Source organism: Schistocerca piceifrons, chromosome 1, assembly GCF_021461385.2.
Source record: "Schistocerca piceifrons isolate TAMUIC-IGC-003096 chromosome 1, iqSchPice1.1, whole genome shotgun sequence".
NCBI classification, from domain to species: Eukaryota; Metazoa; Arthropoda; class Insecta; order Orthoptera; family Acrididae; genus Schistocerca; species Schistocerca piceifrons.
Genome location: NC_060138.1, coordinates 1,016,028,882 through 1,016,049,498, shown reverse-complemented (window position 1 = coordinate 1,016,049,498; position 20,617 = coordinate 1,016,028,882). Strand labels below are relative to the sequence as shown.

The 20,617-nt window shown below is 41.9% G+C and overlaps 1 protein-coding gene across 4 annotated transcripts in view; it reads left to right on the top strand.

Annotated features, from left to right (window-relative positions):
• Positions 1–20,617, top strand: part of LOC124805311 (epidermal retinol dehydrogenase 2-like) — a 373,514-nt gene that overhangs the window by 338,076 nt on the left and 14,821 nt on the right. For all 4 annotated transcript variants that reach the window (XM_047265864.1, XM_047265947.1, XM_047266089.1 and 1 more), the window contains 2 exons: positions 10,105–10,256; positions 18,742–18,919. In XM_047265864.1, coding sequence (XP_047121820.1) covers positions 10,105–10,256; positions 18,742–18,919 — 330 coding nt within the window. The remainder of the gene's footprint in view (positions 1–10,104; positions 10,257–18,741; positions 18,920–20,617) is intronic.

Below are 20,617 nucleotides of genomic sequence, written 5' to 3'. Positions count from 1 at the left end.
CTGCCAATATGTGTTCGACAATGTCGATTCCGTTGTCTCCACGATCAATGGCTGGAATACTTTTCGCAGCATGAGGGTCTTATAAATGCATCACTACAGCCTCATCTCTTCCAACATCCGAAGAGGCCCAGAGGCTTAAATTGGCTGCCTCTGTAACAGATCACCTAGGTGCTCCGGAACTTCAGATAGTTCAGCACAAGTCAAGCAATGCATTACAGCAGGTTACTGCTCTAGATTTAAACATGATCAGTCCTATTCCATCAGACTGATTGACAGCCATCTTGCAATACATACAGTAGATATGTGGTAAGTGACTCCATCAGTGCAGCCCACTCTAAAAGTGCCAATAATTCCTGAGTAGAAGAGATTTACACAGTCTCCTAGTAACATAATTAATGGCTAGAGAAATGCATTAACTTGTTGATCGTTCAGTAATTCATCACCAAGTGATTACAACATGATTACATGGTTTACAATGTGCTGTCACTGACACAGTAGAAGGTTACACATTTACCAATGAAATCTCTTTGCTACCAACGCTACATAGGTCAGTGATAACATCACACTTAAAAACAAGCGCTTCTCAGTCAATGTTTAGACTTCCTGAAGAAGGGTGCTGAAAAATAATGACTCCGAGCTTTTCATGTGAAAACTCTTAAAGCTTAACATTCTACACCATTATTCTTCGCGTCTACGTATTTATTTCTCAACATAGTCACCCTGGCAACGAACACACTTCTCCCAGAGAGAGACCAGTTTGTTGATATCGTCATCGTAGAATGTCTAACACTGTTGACAGAGCCACCACCTCACATCTGCTTGCACCGCTTCATCACTGTCAACATGAAGTCCTCGAAGGTGTTCTTTCCGTCTTGGAAGCAGACGAAAATCGGATGATGCAAAGTAGGGACTATATGGAGGATAACCCATGGCGGTGGACCCTGATGTAAGACTGTTGCAGGTGTCGCAGCGCTCGTATGTGGTGTGGCATTGCCATGCTGAAGGAGAATGCTTCAAATGGCTCTGAGCACTATGGGACTTAACATCTGAGTTCATCAGTCTCCTAGAACTCAGAACTACTTAAACCTAACTAACCTAAGGACATCACACATATCCATGCCCGAGGCAGGATTCGAACCTGCGACAGTAGCAGTCGCGCGGTTCCGGACTGAAACGCCTAGAACCGCTCGGCCACTGTGGCCGGCGTCGAAGGAGAGAGTACAAACTCTTCGAATAGGGAACCCGAGTACAGCACGCTGTTTCTCACACACCGACATACTGTAGTTGCGTTACATGACGCCATGTTACATGCAACAATTCTGAGTCCTCTAGCAGCGGAAGGCTGCAAATATGTAGATATGAAGAACAAAGATGTAGAATGTTATATTTAAAAAGCTTTGAGTTCTCACATATACGAGGGTTGGAACTTTAATAGTGGTAACTATTTATTTAGAGCTTGTACAAAATAGATATGTGTTTCAAAGTTTTACTGATCTTCAAAGTAGTCACCAGCATTGGGTATAACGCGTTGCCAACGATGTGGAAGTCGTAAGATACTCTTAGCAATGCCAGTTGTGTTGACAGTTCGAGCGGCGCGGTCTATTGCCCGACGAACTTGTAGCAGTTCTGAAGCGAATGCCGTGAAGTCTTTCCTTCAGTTTGGAAATTGAGTTGAACTCACGAGGGCTTAAATCAGGGGAGTGCAGTCGGTGGTATAGCACTTAGCAACCCCATCAGTCAAACAAATCAAAAACAGTTTGCACTGTACGTGCTTAAGCATTGTCCCGCAAAATGATAGTCAGATCCTGCAGAAAGTGTCATCACTTCTTTCTCTATGCTGTTCATTTTTGGAACCATTTTTGGAACACGACTGACGACCAGACAATCTTACGACTTCCACATCTCTGGCAAAAAGTTATACATAATGCTCGTGACTACTCTGAAGGTCAGTAAAACTTTGAAACACGTATCTATTTTGTACGAGCTGTAAATAAATAGTTGCCACTATTAAAGTTCCAACCCTCGTAAAATTCGGAGACATTACTTTTCAGCAGGCCCTCGTATTTCACGAAAAAGCTCACTTAACAATGGCAAATAAATACTCATTTAATAAACCGAAAATAGGTCCACTGTATAAACACCAGCTCTGTGAAGTTATTGTCTACGTATGTGTTAACGGACAGGAAGTGCTGGGGAGGTGTAGTCTATTTGTTAACTGAAAAGCGAGCAGTGCTCCTAGCGGAGGGAGTCACCTTTCCCGGATGAACGCTACATCTGCCGTACAAGATGACGAAGAATCCATTTCTCCTGTAGCAGTGTAGAACAGTGCGGAGATTAAAGTAGAATCTGTCCACATGCTTTTCTTGCGTTTGTACGAGAGTGAGTCAAATGAAACCTTAAATATTATTTAAAATATTATTTATTGTGCCGAAGTGGTACAAAGCTGTATCACTTTTCAGCATAATCTCCCCCACGCTCAATGCAAGTCCTCCAGCGCTTACAAAGTGCATAAATTCCTTTAGAAAAAAATTCTTTTGGTAGTCCGTGCAACCACTCACGCACTGCGTGGCGTACCTCTTCATCAGAACGAAACTTCTTTCCTCCCATTGCGTCTTTGAGTGGTCCAGACACATGGAAATCACTTGGGGCAAGGTCTGGTGAGTATGGTGGATGAGGAAGGCACTCAAAATGCAGGCCTGTGATTGTTGCAACTGTTGTACAGGCAGTGTGGGCCTGGCATTGTCATGTTGCAAAAGGACACCTGCTGACAGCAATCCATGTCGCTTTGATTTGATTGCAGGCCGCAGATGATTTTTTTAGGAGATCTGTGTATGATGCGCTGGTGACAGTGCTCCCTCTAGGCATGTAATGCTCCAAAATGACACCTTTTTCGTTCCAAAAGAGAATCAGCATAACCTTGCCTGCTGATGGTTCTCTTCGAAACTTCTTTGGTTTTGGTGATGAGGAATGGCGCCATTCCTTGCTCGCTCTCTTCGTTTCCGGTTGGTGAAAGAGAACCCAGGTTTCGTTCCCAGTAACGATTCTTGCAAGGAAGCCATCACCTTCTCGTTCAAACCGCGCAAGGAGTTCTTCACAAGCGTCAACACGTCGTTCTCTCATTTCAGGAGTCAGCTGCCGTGGCACCCATCTTGCAGACACTTCGTGGAACTGGAGCACATCATGCACAATGTGGTGTGCTGACCCATGACTAATCTGTGAACATGCTGCAATATCATTCAGTGTCACTCGGCGGTTTTCCTTCACTATGGCTTCAACTGCTGCAATGTTCTGTGGAGTCACAACTCGTTGTGCCTGACCTGGACGAGGAGCATCTTTCACTCGAGTCACACCATTTGTGAACCTCCTAATCCATTCGCAGACTTGCTGCTGTGACAAACATGCATCACCATACAGGACCTTCATTCGTCGATGAATTTCAATAGGTTTCACACCTTCACTACGCAAAAACCAAATAACAGATCGCTGTTATTCCCTGGTGCATGTCGCAAGTGGGGCGGCCATCTTTATACTGATACTGCGACGGTATGTGTGCAACTGCACTATGCTGCCACCTACTGGTCATTCTGCACGCTGTTTGTAGCACGCTTACCAACTTCAGGATAACGGCACGAAATTTCGATTTGTTATTACTAATTTAAGGTTTTAGTTTGACTCACCTTCGTATTATTAGCAGTTCGTATCAGTATTTAATGTAGTGTTAAGACACTAAGTGGAAAACGATCCCTCTCCCCGAGAGATGCTGCAGCGCCAATGGAAGCTGTGGTAGGGTCGGTATAACTTGGCGAAATGTCTGTAGTTGCTTTTTGTGACGTAGTGCGGTGGATACAATGGTTAACTGCCAGTTAGTTCTTCATTTTGCAGACCTATGAAGGAGGGCGACCTACATTAACTCACACTTCCTACACTCAGCCCAGTTTTCCCGCCCTCTTACGGCCCCAGAACATATTTTATCCCTTAATACGGTTCTACCGCACTTCGACGTGTTACACACAATTAATGTTTATTCTTAACCTATTTCATTAAACTATAAGCATCAGTTTTCAGTAAATATACGGCCAACAGGTAGCAAGTTTATTGTAAAAACCTTGACCAGGTTTCAATACACCAAGGACATCTCCTTCAGAACGAAAGCCCCTATAAGACTATATATATGTACTGTGTGTATGTGTGTGTGTGTGTGTGTGTGTTTGTGAATAAAATGAGAATTTGGGTCTGATAGAAGGTATTCTAGGGTAGCCCGTGCAGTTGCAATGAATACTGTGTCCAGATGGCTTAATGGTCAGAGCACCTGCCTAGTAATCATGAAATCCGGCTTCGAATCCTGTTCCGGCACAAATTTTCAACTTTCCCCACTGGTTTCAATCAGTGCCTGGTCGCAGCCAACGTCTGTAATTCTTTTGTGCCTTAATATTATGTTTGAAACATTATAGATGACTTTCCTTCTGAAGAAGATACCGTTATTTTACAATATACTTACCAAATTGTTGGCTGTATACTTTATTTATTGCAAATTTATTTACGGTTGCTGCTGTAACCCATGTTTAAAATTGTGATAAACATGAGTCATATACCATTAAACCACTATTTTTAATAATTTACCATTTTCTGTACCCTGCAACACGGAAATTATTAGTCCTACCAGAAAAATGACTACGAAATTTATTTTTAGGAAATTTAATGAAGTTTAATTTTGTACTGCGAAACATTTTCGCTAGACTCCACCGTTCTCGAGCTATACAAGAAAAACATAAAAAAGTGACCTTCAGCTTCGTGTTTCTCACAAGTTTAAGGAAGACATCAAAGCAATTCAGAGGCGTGTTGCTCGATTTGTTACCCGCAGGTTCGATCGACACGCGAGTACTACGGAAATACTCCGTAAAGTCAAATGGAAATCCCCTGGAAAGGTTCTTTTCGCGTAATCCTATGGAGAAAGTTTAGAGAATCGGCATCTGCGATTGAGTGCAGAGCGATTGTGTGTGACGTTAAGTCTCGCGTTAGGGACCACGTTGCATCACTTAAGCAGCGCGCTCCCTTCCGATCCAGATCCGTACGGAATAAACGCTCTGGGCTGGTAACCGTTAAATTGTTATCCAGGCCACTCTGAGAGTGATTGGCTGCTTTCCGAGCTTATCCGAACTTTTTCCCGATCGGTTATGCGTCTCTGTCTCAGAAAACAAAACAGAACAAAACTTGCGCTTCACTTAATTTTCCCCCTCAGGATGACTGATGTTCGTGTCGAAAAGAAAGGGCATCCAACGGTACAAAATTAATTACAGTTTCGTGGACGGGACCTTATCACAGGCGCGACAAATGACGAAGAAAAAAAATAATTTGTTTCATTTTTAACTGTTTTTATTTTTATTTAGCGTATGGCTATACATGCAACATTAATACATCAAGTGGTAGACATTAAAATCTTGTATCAATCATAAATATAATTTATGTTTATATTGGTCAGTTAAAAGGTTATATCGAGGTTTGAGATCCATTCTAGCGCCGATGGGGATGCCTCCAGGAAGTCGGACCAGTTCCCTGCATATGCTCGCAAGGAGCATTCACCATGGATGTGTTGGATCGTCTGTCTAGGGGCACCGCAGTCGCATTCTGGTGACATCGCTCTTCCCCATTTGTGTAGTGAATCCGCACACCTGCCATGTCCAGTACGTATTCGATTTAATACGGACCATGTTTTCCGTGTTAGTTCCATTCCAGAGATGTTGCAGTTATATCTCTCAAACCAGGTCTGTAGTTGGTCATTTGTCTTTTGATTCCAATCTAGTCTCCATTGTTTCATGTGGTCATAGTTACTATTTTGAAGCTGCTCAGCTGTGCGTATGGGTGGCTTTCTTGATTTCAATCGAGTGTGTCGCAGTTGTGAGAATTCTTCTTTAATTGGTAGTTCTGGTTTTGTCTCAATCTTTCTGAATTCGTGCAGTAGGGCCGCTTTTCTACGCAGGTCCGGGGGCAGGATATTACATAGCACCGGTAACCAGTACGTGGGCGTTGATTTAACAGTTCCAGAAATCAACCTCATTGTGTTATTTAATTGCCTGTCAATAAGTTTGGTGTGACAGCTATTAATCCAGACTGGAGCGCAGTACTCAGCCACAGAGAACATTAAGGCGATAGATGAGGTGCGTAATGTTTTTGCGTTAGCACCCCAAATAGTACCGCTAAGTTTTTGGATGATGTTATTACGCGTTCCAATTTTTGCAGTGGTGTTCTCCAGATGTTTTCGGTAAGAAAGAGTGCAATCCAATGTTATACCTAAGTACTTTGGAAACTTATTATGTTTGAGGTTGGTGTTTCCGAGTTTTATGTTAATAATTTCATTTGCCATTTTGTAATTAAGATGGAATGTAGATACTTCAGTTTTGTTAGGGTTTGGCTTGAGTCTCCATTTCTTGAAATAATTGTATAGTATTTCAACGTCATTATTAAGGACTTCCTCTGTATTGAAGAGATACTTGTCTCTAGTAGCCAGTGCTATGTCATCCGCATAGCAAAATTTTCTTGACTTTGTGTTTGGGAGATCTGCTATATAGAGGTTAAACAGAAGAGGGGCCAATACGGAGCCTTGCGGAAGCCCGTTGTTAATAAGTTTTGTTTTGCTTGTCTTTCCGTTTAGGGTGACCTGGAAGGTTCTGTTACTCAGCATATTATGTATTAAGGATGTTAGAATCTGGCAAGGAATCACTCTTAAGAGTTTGTAAATTATTCCATCTCTCCAAACAGTATCATATGCAGATGTTAAGTCTAGAAATACAGCACTTGTTTTCAATTTCTGTTGAAAGCCAGCCTCTATGTAGGATGTTAATGCCAGAACTTGGTCACAGCAACTACGGTCAGGTCTGAAGCCTGCCTGTTCTATAGGTAATAATGCCGCTAATTCGATTATGGACAAGTCGTTCGAGAAGTTTGTATGTACAGCTAAGAAGTGCTATTGGTCTGTAGCTTAGCGGTTGGTCTGCTGGTTTCCCTGGTTTCAGCAAAGCTAGTATTCTTGCCTTTTTGAATTCTCTATGGAGATGGTTTGTAGTCAAAATGTTCGAAAAGAAATTTGCCAGCCATTTGACTACGTTCTTTCCAGCTTAGGTTAGAAATTCTGGATGTATGTTGTCAAAACCTGGGGCTTTGCCCGGTTTCATATCCTTGAGGGCAGTAATGACATCATCCTCAGTGAATGGTCTGGAAAGCTCTGATGTATTTGGAGTATTCTTTTTTAGTGTTCTGAGTTCGCGCTTAATCATCCTGGTATGTGGTTTGTCTCTCGGAGCTCTTGACATTTCGACAATGTTATTTGCAATTTTCTCTGGTGTTATGGTTGGATTTTTCTGGGCTGGTCTTGTCGTACCTCCGAGTTTACGTAACAAACTCCATGCCTTCCTACTTGATTGAGTGAAATTCATTCTTTCAGTTGCTTCAGCCCATCGTTGTCTTCTTGCGGAATCTAGATTGTGGAGGAGGTCATCAGCTATTTCTTGGTCACCACTACTAGTAAAATCCTCGTATAGCTGATGGCATTTTGCATCCCATCCTGGGATGTATTCTTTTCGAAACCCCCTAGGGATGTGTTTTTTAGCTGTGGTAATTATAGCTTTCCTGAAACGACCGTAGCATTTAGGTAGTGACGGTATAAACCGGATGCATTTATCAAGGTCCGCTGAATACTTCTCCCAGTCAGCTTTTTGGAAATTCATTTTTAACTGTGATAAGCCTTAATGTAGGGTCAAGGGCACATAAAACTAGAAAAAGCAATCCTCAGATGCAATAAGCTGCAGGCGACAGTCAAGTTCCTTATTATTTTATTTCGCTCATCAGGCAAGAGCAGCTTCATATATTCATTACCCAGGCGGCAACACGTTAAAGTTTTATAGCAGCAACGTAGCAGTATTGACGATACTACTGAACGGAGCTTTAAACATCTAACATTTTAACTTTTTGCCATCAAGGCAGTTAATATCTAAAGATGCTCTGGTCTGAAGTGAAATATAGTAAAATTAAAGTAAACGGCCTGATGCGGCTTATCCGTACTATCGTCACCTCAACAAATTATGTACGTCCTATCAGTAGTAAAATAGATTAAAAATATGAACACAGCCAATTTTCGACGATTTAGTACTAGCCTTACTTTCATCGTTGAGATTTTTGCTGAATTTAGTACATCATGGCATCAATAAGGGATAACTCTCCTGACAATGTGTTAGTTATACAAAAAGGTTTCTTCCTTTCTTTCTTTCTTCCTTTCTTCTTTTTCATGCTGAAGTTCTTTTCTGGATATGCAAGAAAAAACTGATTCAAGAGAGTTAGTTGCCTGCACCTGAAAAAGAAATGGAAATAATCGTCAAAGGCAAGCTTGCGATTTTAATTAAACTTGATGCGCCGAGGAAGCCAAGAATAGTTTTTACATTCTCCTATTATTACCTTTCAATTTTACAAATAACGTAAGTAAAAAAAAAATAAAAACACTAAAAACTGTCCACATCTCAAAGGTTTCTTTAAGCCCCGCCGATCTTTTCTTCATTGCCTTCCTCCGACATTTGCACAGATACACCGAGCCTACCAAATAAAATGGATCCTGTCCTTGATGGTTAAACACCAAACTGTTGTTGTGGTCTTCAGTCCTGAGACTGGTTTGATGCAGCTCTCCATGCTACTCTATCCTGTGCATGCTTCTTCATATCCTAGTACCTACTGCAACCTACATCCCTCTGAATCTGCTTAGTGTATTCATCTCTTCGTCTCCCTCTAAGATTTTTACTCTCCACGCTGCCCTCCAATGCTAAATTTGTGATCCCTTGATGCCTCAGAACATGTTCTACCAACCGGTCCCTTCTTCTTGTCAAGTTGTGCCACAAACTCCTCTTCTCCACAATTCTATTCAATACCTCCTATTAGTGATGTGATCTACCCATCTTATCTTCAGCATTCTTCTGTAGCACACATTTCGAAAGCTTCTATTCTCTTCTTGTCCAAACTATTTATCGTCCATGTTTCACTTCCATACATGGCTACACTCTGTACAAATACTTTCAGAAACAACTTCCTGACACTTAAATCAATACTCAATGTTAACAAATTTCTCTTCTTCAGAAACGCTTTCCTTGCCATTGCCAGTCAACATTTTATATGCTCTCCACTTCGACCATCATCAGTTATTTTGCTCCCCAAATAGCAAAACTCCTTTACTACTTTTAAGTGTCTCATTTCCTAATGAAATTCCCTCAGCATCACCCGACTTAATTAGACTACATTCCATTATCCTCGTTTTGCTTTTGTTGGTGTTCGTCTTATATCCTCCTTTCAAGACACTGTCCATTCCGTTCAACTGCTCTTCCAGGTCCTTTGCTGTCTCTGACAGAATTACAATATCATCAGAAAATCTCAAAATTTTTATTTCTTCTCCATGGATTTTAATTCCTACTCGAAATTTTTCTTTTGTTTTCTTTACTGTTTGCTCAATATACATATTGAATAACATCGGGGGTAGGCTACAGCTCTGTGTCACTCCCTTCCCAACCGCTGCTTCCCTTTCATGCCCCTCTAATCTTATAACTGCCATCTGGTTTATGTACAAAATTTAAATAGCCTTTCGCTCCCTGTGTTTTACCCCAGCCACTTCTAGAATTTGAAAGAGAGTATTCCAGTCAACATTGTCAAAAGCTTTCTCTAAGTCTACAAACGCTAGAAACGTAGGTTTGCCTTTCCTTAATCTTTCTTCTAAGAATTGTCGTAAGGACAGTATTGCCTCGCGTGTTCCAACATTTCTACGGAATCCAAACTGATCTTCCCCGAGAAGCGCCAAACTACAAATCGAAAAGGTCTAGAATGTTTTGTCACTTGCTGTCTCTCAATCTCTCTCTCTCTCTCCTGTGCTGTAACGGTATGTTAATGCAAAAATACCAAAAGTACATATTCCTCGCTAAACTACCCAGTGCAACTGGCTGAGCATATCAAGACTAGAGTGTATCGCCAACAATAAGACCATACCTAGATAAGCACTGTCGTGTTTAAACCAGTCTTCGGGTTGTCGACAGCATTACAGTTTACACGTGACATAACCTTGATGTTTTATGTCCGCAGATAACTGGTACGGGTCACGGAATTGGACGCGAACTTGCGCACCAGCTGGGTGCGCTGGGCGCCACGCTCGTCTGCTGGGACGTAAACCAGGAATGGAACGAGAAGACGGCTGCGGAGCTGCGCAAGAAGGGCTACAAGGTGCACGCCTACAAGTAAGTAGCCCAGAGCATCGTGCCGTCTGATCCGCAGGGCCGGTTTAAGGCCCAAGCGACACAAGTCAACATGGATTCCGGAAACAGCGATCGTGTGAGACCCAACTCGTTTTATTTGTTCGTGAGACCCAGAAACTATTAGATACAGGCTCCCAGGTAGATGCCATTTTCCTTGACTTCCGGAAGGCGTTAGATACAGTTCCGCACTGTCACCTGATAAACAAAGTAAGAGCCTACGGAATATCACACCAGCTGTGTGGCTGGATTGAAGAGTTTTTAGCAAACAGAACACAGCATGTTGTTCTCAATGGAGAGACGTCTACAGACGTTAAAGAAACCTCTGGCGTGCCACAGGGGAGTTTTATCGGACCGTTACTTTTCACAATATATATAAATGACCTAGTAGATAGTGTCGGAAGTTCCATGCGGCTTTTCGCGGATGATGCTGTAGTATACAGAGAAGTTGCAGCATTAGAAAATTGCAGCGAAATGCAGGAAGATCTGCAGCGGATAGGCACTTGGTGCAGCGAGTGGCAACTGACCCTTAACATAGACAAATGTAATGTATTGCGAATACATAGAAAGAAGGATCCTTTATTTTATGATTATATGATAGCAGAAAAAACACTAGGAGCAGTTACTTCTGTAAAATATCTGGGACTGTGCGTACGGAACGATCTGAAGTGGAATGATCATATGAAATTAATTGTTGGTAAGGCGGGTGCCAGGTTGAGATTCATTGGGAGACTCCTTAGAAAATGCAGTCCATCAACAAAGGAGGTGGCTTACAAAACACTTGTTCGACCTATGCTTGAGTATTGCTCATCAGTGTGGAATCCGTACCAGGTCGGGTTGACAGAGGAGATAGAGAAGATCCGAAGAAGAGCGGCGCGTTTCGTCACAGGGTTATTTGGTAACCGTGATAGTGTTACGGAGATGTTTAACAAACTCAAGTGGCAGACTCTGCAAGAGAGGCGCTCTGCATCGCGGTGTAGCTTACTCGCCAGGTTTCGTGAGGGTGCGTTTCTGGATGAGGTATCGAATATATTGCTTCCCCCTACTTATACCTCCCGGAGAGATCACGAATGTAAAATTAGAGAGATTCGAGCGCGCACGGAGGCTTTCCGGCAGTCGTTCTTCCCGCGAGCCATACACGACTGGAACAGGAAAGGGAGGTAATGACAGTGACACGTAAAGTACCCTCCGCTACACACCGTTGGGTGGCTTGCGGAGTATAAATGTAGATGTAGATGTAGAAGTGGCCGCTTGAAGGTGCCAAGCTGAGAGTGCAAAATCTGTAGACAGGGTGTATCATAATTAGTAGCGGAAACTACTCGTTTCCAAGCACACTAAATGTAGATTGGTTTTAAAGGTCTTACCAAGAATAGCAACTAATGCGTGTGCGAGGATGGGAAGGATGGAGGGAAGCAGTATGGGAAGCCCCATGTGATCCGCCACTTCTGTAGAAAAATGGAGGGGGGTAGGGGCAGCGTATTATATGTCGCTTTCGTGGAAAAATGTTAACGAAGCGGCCCTGTTAACATGGCTAGGGTGTAAGAAGAGACGAACGGGGAGGGCAGTGGCATAAATACTGCTATAGTTGAGTCGGCGTAAGTTGATCCTGGACAGCTGGCGAACGCTTGCAGGCGAAAAAAAGTAGCCGACTATAGAGCTCCGACAACACTGCAGCGTCCAGCCCACTGATAACTGTCAGGGAAATTCTTACAGCGACTCGATTATGCAGGGTGGAGAAAAATTGTGTCATGAAATTTTAACCCAGGGTAGCTGCTGCCAGTAGGACCCAAAATTACTAATGTGTGGGTTGACGACGCACCATTTTTAAACTACGGAAACTTGGCGCCGCGCGCTCCGGTTGGCCGTGGGGTTGCCCTGTTGGCGTTCGTCGGTTGACGGGAAGCGCTATGGTTGTCGCTTCACACATACAAGCGTCGCTCGGCCCCGTCACTTAAATGTAAATGTCGTACGATTAGGATCTCTCGTCGGGTAGACCTTTCGCTGGGTGCTAGTCTTTCGATTTGACGCGACTTCGGCGACTTGCGCGTCGATAGGGATGAAATGATGATGATTAGGACAATGCAGCACCCTGAAATGATGATGATTAGGACAACACAACACCCTGTCCCTGAGCGGAATAAATCTCCGACCTAGCCGGGAATCGAACCCGCGCCCTTAGGATTGACAGTCTGTCGCGCTGACCACTTTTTTTTTGTTTTTTAATCTCGTCTTGTTCTATATTGTTCGTTGATTTTATTCGTGACGGACGTCCAATGACACCTATTCAGGTTGTTCGTTGATCAGTTCACTCAGTTTTTTTTTTTTTTTGTTACAGAGGGTAGCTAAACTCTCTGACCGAGCACGCTGAGCTATCGTGCCGCCACCACTCAGCCGCGGGGGGCGGACGCCCCGTCACTTCCCCAACGTGATACGCACACGTGTTGAATAGCTCTTGCTGTTTGTCCACACCTCCGTCAGAGGCATTCAAATGTAAGCTTCGCTTCGGAGCACACACATGTCGCCTGCGATTTAGTCATACAGTAAGCATGGTGGCACAGTATTCGTTTGAAGAACGACGAGATATGGGTTTTGTTTATGGACTAGCCGACGGTAATGCGCTGAAGCTCCACGGTTGTATGAGGAACAGTACCCAGCAAGACACCACCCACACCCGCAAACGTTTACAGGAATTCACTGGTGACTTGGCGAAACAGGCTCGTTAGCGGGATGTCATAGTGATGCTGGAAGACGTCAAACACCATGGGAAGGTGTATTTGAAAAGACTGTTCTCTAGCGCTTCGAGGAAGACCCTACGACAAGTACTGGAGCAGCTGCACACGACATGGGGGCCACTTGTCTGTTAGTCTAGGAGGTTTTGAGGGATGACGGCAAGAATCCATTTAGTTTCCACCCTATCCAAGACCTAAATCCTGTGGTGGACTATGAACACAGGCAGGGTTTTACCGGTGGTTTCTGCGATGTGTTGGACAAAATCCCGAGTTCCTTGCCATTGTTTTGTTCGCTTACGAGTGCACCTTCCATCAGGATGGCCTTTACAACACTCGAACCATTCATTACTGGGCAGGGGGAAACCCCCACGTCACGCAGTCCAAGGACACAAGGAACGATTTTCGCTCAAGATTTGGGCAGGCATTGTGGCTGACCACCTGATTGGGCCAGTCCGCATACCTCCTCTAATTGCCGGGTCAAGTTACCTTCACTTTTTGCAAGAAACTCTACCCGGTCTGCTGGAAGATATTCCCCTAGACGTACTGCTACACTTGTGGATGCAGCATGATGGGGTGCCCACACGTAACAGTCGTGCTGTGTGCAGATATTTAAATGAAGTCTTCGACAGCCAGGTAACTGGCCGAGGTGCCCGTAGGACGTGGCACCCGCGATCACGAGGCCTTATGCCACCAGACTTTTCCCTGTGGGGATTCTTCAAGATCCTAGTTCACCCACCCAGATGTCAACCATCTAGAAACAAAGAGGAATTAATGGATCACATTCAACACGCCACCCCCCAGAGCAATGCCAGGAATCTTTGACAGAGTTCGGTAAAACACTGTTCGACATTACCAAGCTTGTATCACGTCAGAGGGTCGCCAGTTCGAGCACCTTCCTTAAATAAACAATGTCCTAGGTACAAAAAAGGCCCTTTCCAGGGCTGACACTATTTGTAAAAGACTTTCTGCATGCAAACCAACAACTGTTGACAGGTTTCTTCCCAGTACGTCTTATCATGGAACTCCAATGGATGTGTCAAGATTAGGTCCCCTGGTGGATTTGCCCCCAGGCCACCAGAGTGGAAGGCTGGCATGCTACCACCGAGCGTGCAGGCCGCCTTCAATACATCACGATATCTGGCAGGCAAAGCATTCACGGACATGCGTTGTCCAGAGCATTTGGCAACCAGCTACCAACTGGAGCGTGTGGCACCAAGTTTCTGTAGTTTAAAGATTGTACATTGTTGACCTACACAGTATTATTAATTTTGCTTTCTACTTACATCAGCTATCCAGGGTTAAAATCTCGAGACACAATTTTTCTCCATCCTGTATAATGGGCGTATTTCTTTCTCACTTGGCGCTGACGTTCAAAAGGCTGCGAGCATATCAAACCACTGATCAGCGTAATGCAAACTTGCCGAAACTGTGTCTCACACATAATTCCTTGGGTCTCCTTCTTTTACCATATTATCTGCACACATTGTTGGCAAGCAATCTATGCATCATTATGCCGGTAACGTCAGTCTACGAAGGCAAGTCAGTCCTTTTTACCTGATCGATAGCACTTCCGCATCAAAGACATTTTTTACGTCGTTGTTGTTCTTGAGCATTTCAGACAATAGCTCTATTTGCAGTGAACTCATAGCATTATTAAGTGACCCTCGTTGTACATATGCATCAATGAAAAAAATTGGTGAGTGATTAATTATCTGTACTGTATAAGGACTAAAACTCCGGAGCTTATTCGCAGAACGCAACTGCAGTACTTAGTGGTGACAGTTCTCTTAATGAACAAAAAATTTACGAGAGAATAAATTGCTTTAGAAGTGATGCAGCCTGTCTGATGAGTCTTCGTGTAGGCTATACACTTCGAATATCGACAGGAAAGTCGAGACAGCCAAGTGAGTTGTTTTGATTGTCATGTCAGAAATGGTACTGCGATAACTCAGACACAGTTTAACTTTTGCTGTCATTCATGAAACTATACACTATCATACAATTCGTGTTCGTTTGGTGTCACACCAAGTTGCAAACATAAACAGGAACATCAGGAAATTTTTTGAAGTTACATTTAAGAGATCTTGAAGAGGAAGGAGACAACATTCTTCGTCACGTCGTAACCATTAATAGGACGTAGTTCCATCACTATGAACCAGAGTGTAAGAATCTGTTTGTTATATGGAGACAACGCCAAATTTTGCATATGATTTTTGAATATGATTTTTGGCAGCAAGAATATGATCAACAAAAAGGAATGTACAGTACCTGTAGGGTAAAATACAGAAAGATTATTATAACAGAAGGAATTAACGGTGGATTCTTGGTGAAACATTGCAAAGTAACCAAACAAATACTGTCTTTTGTACTTTCAACATTGCAGCATGTGTTTTTTGCCTTGCTTCAAAAATTTTATTATGGTTACTCCACAACCTTAGATTTCAGATTAGAAGCCCATTTTCAAGTACGTTATGATTCCAAGTGTGGTAAAGCAAAGATAAACACCACAACTTTTTAATGTCTCTATCCTTGGGTTAAGGCAATTTTCTTCACTGACCATTTTTTGACAAATTACATATGGAATTACACAATTCAGCAATTACACTGACATGACTAAACAGACCTAGGAAAAAAGTTGAATGTCAGCCTACTAATAGACTGAGGCCCAAAGTTTTACTTCTACATGGTGACAATTATTGAAGTATGTGAAATAAAATCGTCATAACTTCTTAACGGTTTGCATTAGGACGTTCAAACTACATGGTTGGCCGTGAGGCAAATGGGAATTAGTATACTCATGCTTGGTTTGGTTTAGCGGCGAAGCTCACTTTCATTTGTATGGGTTCGTCAATAAGCGAAATTGGCGCATTTGGAGGACTGAGAAACCACATTTCGCGATCGAGAAGTCTCTTCACCCTCATTGGGTGACAGTGTGTGGTGTGCAACGCCCAGTCGTGGAATAATCAGTGCGATGTTCCTTGATGGCACGATGGCTATCAAATGGTATGTGAAGGTTTTGGTGGATGATTTCATCCCCATTATCCAAAGTGACCCAGATTTCGACAAGATGTGGTTGATGCAAGAGGGAGCTCGACCCAATCGAAACAGGAGTGTGTCTGATGTCCTGGAGGAGCACTCTGGGGACCCCATTTTCGCTCTGGGTATCCAAAGACCATATTCTCTGGATCTAAACACATGTGATTCCTTTTTGTGATGCTATATTAAAGACAAAGTGTACAGCAATAACCTCAAGACAATTGCTGAGCTGAAAACAGCCATTCAGGAGGTCATCGACATCATCGATGTTCTGCCACTTCAGCGGGTCATGCAGAATTTTGCCATTTGCCTGCACCACATCATCGCCAATCATGGCAAGTATATCAAACATGTCATAGCCTAAATCCGATGTTTACATGGTGAATAAAGCGTGTGTACACTGTAGTTTGTAACTATTTTACGTTTTTTTTTCATATAGTTCAGTAATTGTCACCCTGTATCAAGGAGTTGTGGTATCATCTAAAAATAATTGAATTACATTTTTTTTCATTTAATGGTGGGTGTGGTGGTATATTTCTGGAATTCCTAACTGGCTGAGTTTTGCCCCCTTTTCTTCTGTGTGTAGTACTTCTACATCTACTATATATTTTGTTAAGGCAATGTTCCACAAAGGCTTGAATCAGATCTCTTCAGTCTCCAGCTTCTGTGATGTTCTTTAAGCCTGGTTCAGACTGACCTCCCAGTCTGTCCAATGTAGCAAGAGCGACACTCCCAGCGTATGATCTTATAAACCTCATTTTCTGTGATGGCTAGTTGTTTGTCTTTTCATTGAACAAGCAAATACCTATTGTCTAAGGGACATAGCAAAGCACAGAGAAACCCTTTGCCTTGAAAATGTTATGTATCTTGTTTGATCTTTTCCCTAGAAAAGGTAATCTGCACCATTTCTTTTCCAATTTGTCTGTCGGAAGAAGACTTTGGCCAGGAATGCAATACAATAAAAACAAAGCTATAAATAATTAATTGACCCCAACATCATAGACAAAATTCTTAGTAAAATGATGAACAGCACAGATAAACTGGAAAATTAAATTTTTTATTAGAGTGTATCAAAAGATTCAGTAACTACAGCAAAAATTTCCAGAGGTAAATAATGTAGGCATATGCTACTATTTGCATTACCTATTTTGAAGGCCACCCAAAAAAAAAAAAAAATAGTTTTCGGTGCATTGCTGCACTTAGGAGAAGGTACACACAAAAGCATGGAAATTGTCAATGCTGTGCAACTAAAGCAATATGTAAAAGGACCTAGGTTGTCACACTCCTCATGGTACTCAGTAGCAGCAAAAGTGGCACAGACTAGTTCACATGAAAGAAGAATGTTTTTTCTCTGTTGGCTGTGGATATCATCAAATTCACACATGAAGAAAGTTGGACAGTAACTCCACATTGGTTCACCCTACTTCAAGAATATTTTTCCAAGCTTTTTGAAAGAATTTAACAGAAAAGTGCAGGAAGAACCACCAAAAGAACTTAGCTACACTATGGTGTGCTTCTCACATACAGACCAGTTGACACGAAGTAATCCAGAAACTTCCAAATTGATATCACAGCCCAAGTCTGTTTCTGTGGGAGTTCACTCTCTTGACAAACTACAAAATAAAAGCAACTCATGAGTAGTTTTGAGTTCCTGCTAAAATGACTGAATGCCTGTAAAACATATCTATGTGACCTTCGCAAGGAGGCATATCGTGTAATTTTCACAAAGGTACTCGAAATTTTTGTGTCATATCCTAACGAAAACTAGATAAGTTTCTGCCACTAACCATGTTGTGTATAGACATCAAGACTGATGTGATGTCAATGGCTGAAAACCTAGTAGACAGAGAACCATACGACTGAACATAACATTCGATGTACAATGTCAGAATCGTCTCATGCAAGAACACTTATAGAGTTCCGGATCAAACTGTAGGTTCAGGAAAGTGAGGTAAAGCTGTGTGCTAGAACTGGCATAGAGAACATTTATATGATGACAGTTAACTACTGATCCATCCATAAGGCTGGATATTATTTTGTTAGAAGGCCAATGGCTACCTCCATGTGACGTGTTAGCTGCAGCTACCAGTGTTGTGGCAGCTGAAAGTGGAATTGAGTGTGTCACATGAATAATATACCTGCGACTCTGAGACAGTCTCCATATCACTGGTGTGGCAAGGTACTAGATCCCCCCCCCCCCCAACTAGGCCATAGGGGTGGTAGCAGCTATGGAGTAAAGTAAAGACTGGCAATATTGTTGGAGGGAGGGGGAAGGGGGGCAGCTATCCAGCAAATGGCTTGGTTACAAAATAGTTTTCTGTGCCTCTGTCTTTATTGGCCTCATCACTTTCTTCTGCCTTTCTTTTACTGTCCTCTTTCCCATAAGCAGTCTCATTGACAGTAAGGAAAACTGGTTTATAAGTTTATTGCTTCTGTATTTTAAACATAGCTGCACAACAGTAACAGTTCCACGTAATAAAATTATAAACAGCCGACCATTTTGACAAATGGATCTATGCAGACATTTGTAAAAACGGCGATGATACATCAGTCCATACTAATGTAAAATTGCCACCTTCTGAAGAAGACAAATTTAAATTTGTTGAAACCTAGGTAAAGAATTCTTTATCCATTGCAATGGTCAGCTGTTTATAATTTTATTTATTGCTTCTGATTCCAGTGGTCACTTCTGTAAATTTTTTCAGATGTGATGTGTCAAACCGTGAAGAAGTACTTAACCTAGCAAAGAAAGTCCAAGCAGAGGTCGGTGATGTCAGCATCATCATCAACAATGCTGGCATCATGCCTTGCCGACCTTTCTCGACATACACACCTGAAGTGATACGTCGCATCTTTGATGTAAATGTGTTTGCACATTTCTGGGTATGTAAATTGAATTATTCATAATTTTGCTAACATTGGTTAATTATTTTACCTTGTTATAGACATTAGACTGTTCTGGTTTTTCCCCAATGTCTGTTGTTGTGTAGAATATTCATTTACCAGAAAAATCTTTATGATTCAATAGAGACTTTAGAACTAATTGTTTAATGATGTGCTTTACTAGTTCAATAAACTTAACATACATGATCTCTTAATGAGCTTATTCACTTTATAATTATTTGAGATAGGTCTACAAGAAGGACAGCAGAAGTGACTGACAAAACTACTATCAAATATCCTTGACATCAATTGGTTGTAGAATCTTTAGAACATATTCTGAGCTCAAATGTAATGAGATATTCTAACAGAATGATCTCCTCCAAGCCCACTGGCATGGATTCTGAAAATACTGATAATAGGAAACTCAACTTGGGCTTCTATCAGGGCATCATAAAAGACATGGATTAAGGCAATCAGGTAGACTTCTGAAAAACATTTGACTCAGTACCACAAATAAGCTTGTTATCAAAGTATTGTCATGTGGGATACCAAATGAGATATGCAACTGGACTGTGGCTTTCTTAATGGTTAGACACAGAATCTCATCTCAGATGGACAGTCATTGACAGACATAGTAGTAACTTCAGGTGCTCCCTATGGAAGTGTGGTGGGAATCTTTCTGCTGATGTTGTAAATAAATGATCTTGGAGACAATAGGAAGTCACTTCAGAATTTTTGCAAGTGATGCAGGAATCTATAAATGAAATACTATTTGAATAAATCTGGACAAATATTCAGTCACTTCTTGATTAGATTTCAAAATGGTGCAAAATTGACAACTCACTCTTAATGTTCAGAAATGTAAAATGGTGAATTTTGAAAAATGAAAAAAACTTAAGTAACTTATGACTACAATAGCATTGACCCACAACTGAAATCAGTCAAATCATGCACATACCTGGGTGTAGTGCTTAGTAGGGACTTGAAGTTAAATGACCACATGGGCTCAACTGTATCTGAAGCAGGTGGCAGGGTCTACTTCTTTGGTAGAATACAAAGAAATGCAGTCAGTCTACAAAAGATATTGCATACATAAAACATTCATCTGACTTGTCATGGAATATTGCTCATGTATGTGAGTCTGTACCAAATAGGACTAACAGAAATAACATAACTGGCAGAAGCTTTGAAAATTAGCCCATGAAAGCCTACTTCTGGTTCTAGCAGCAGTTTCATGTGATGGACCTAGAAATATACTACAGCTATCTACATATCCCCCACAGAGGGACAACAAAGACAAGATCAGACAAATTGCAGCACACACAGAGATGTTTAAGAAATCGTATGTCCTTCGCTCTGAAACTGGTACATTTGAATGTATTCTCTGCCGAGCAATTCAGTAGTTCAATGTTTTGTAGAGTATAGGTGAAGATGTGGAGGTAGTGAGGCATACTACCTTCTCCCTCTGCTTCAGAAAAAATAGAGTGTTTTATATTATTTTGATGATGCTAAACAATGATAAAACGTAAAAAATACTCTAATCAGAGAAAGTAATGTCCATATAATGAATAATATAATTATTTGTGCAGTCTCCCACAAAGTAATACTAAACTATTGCATCCCGTATGTATGACATTACATTAATAATAAAAATAGTGTTTAGCACAATGGTAGGTATTCATTGTCTGACATCAGCAT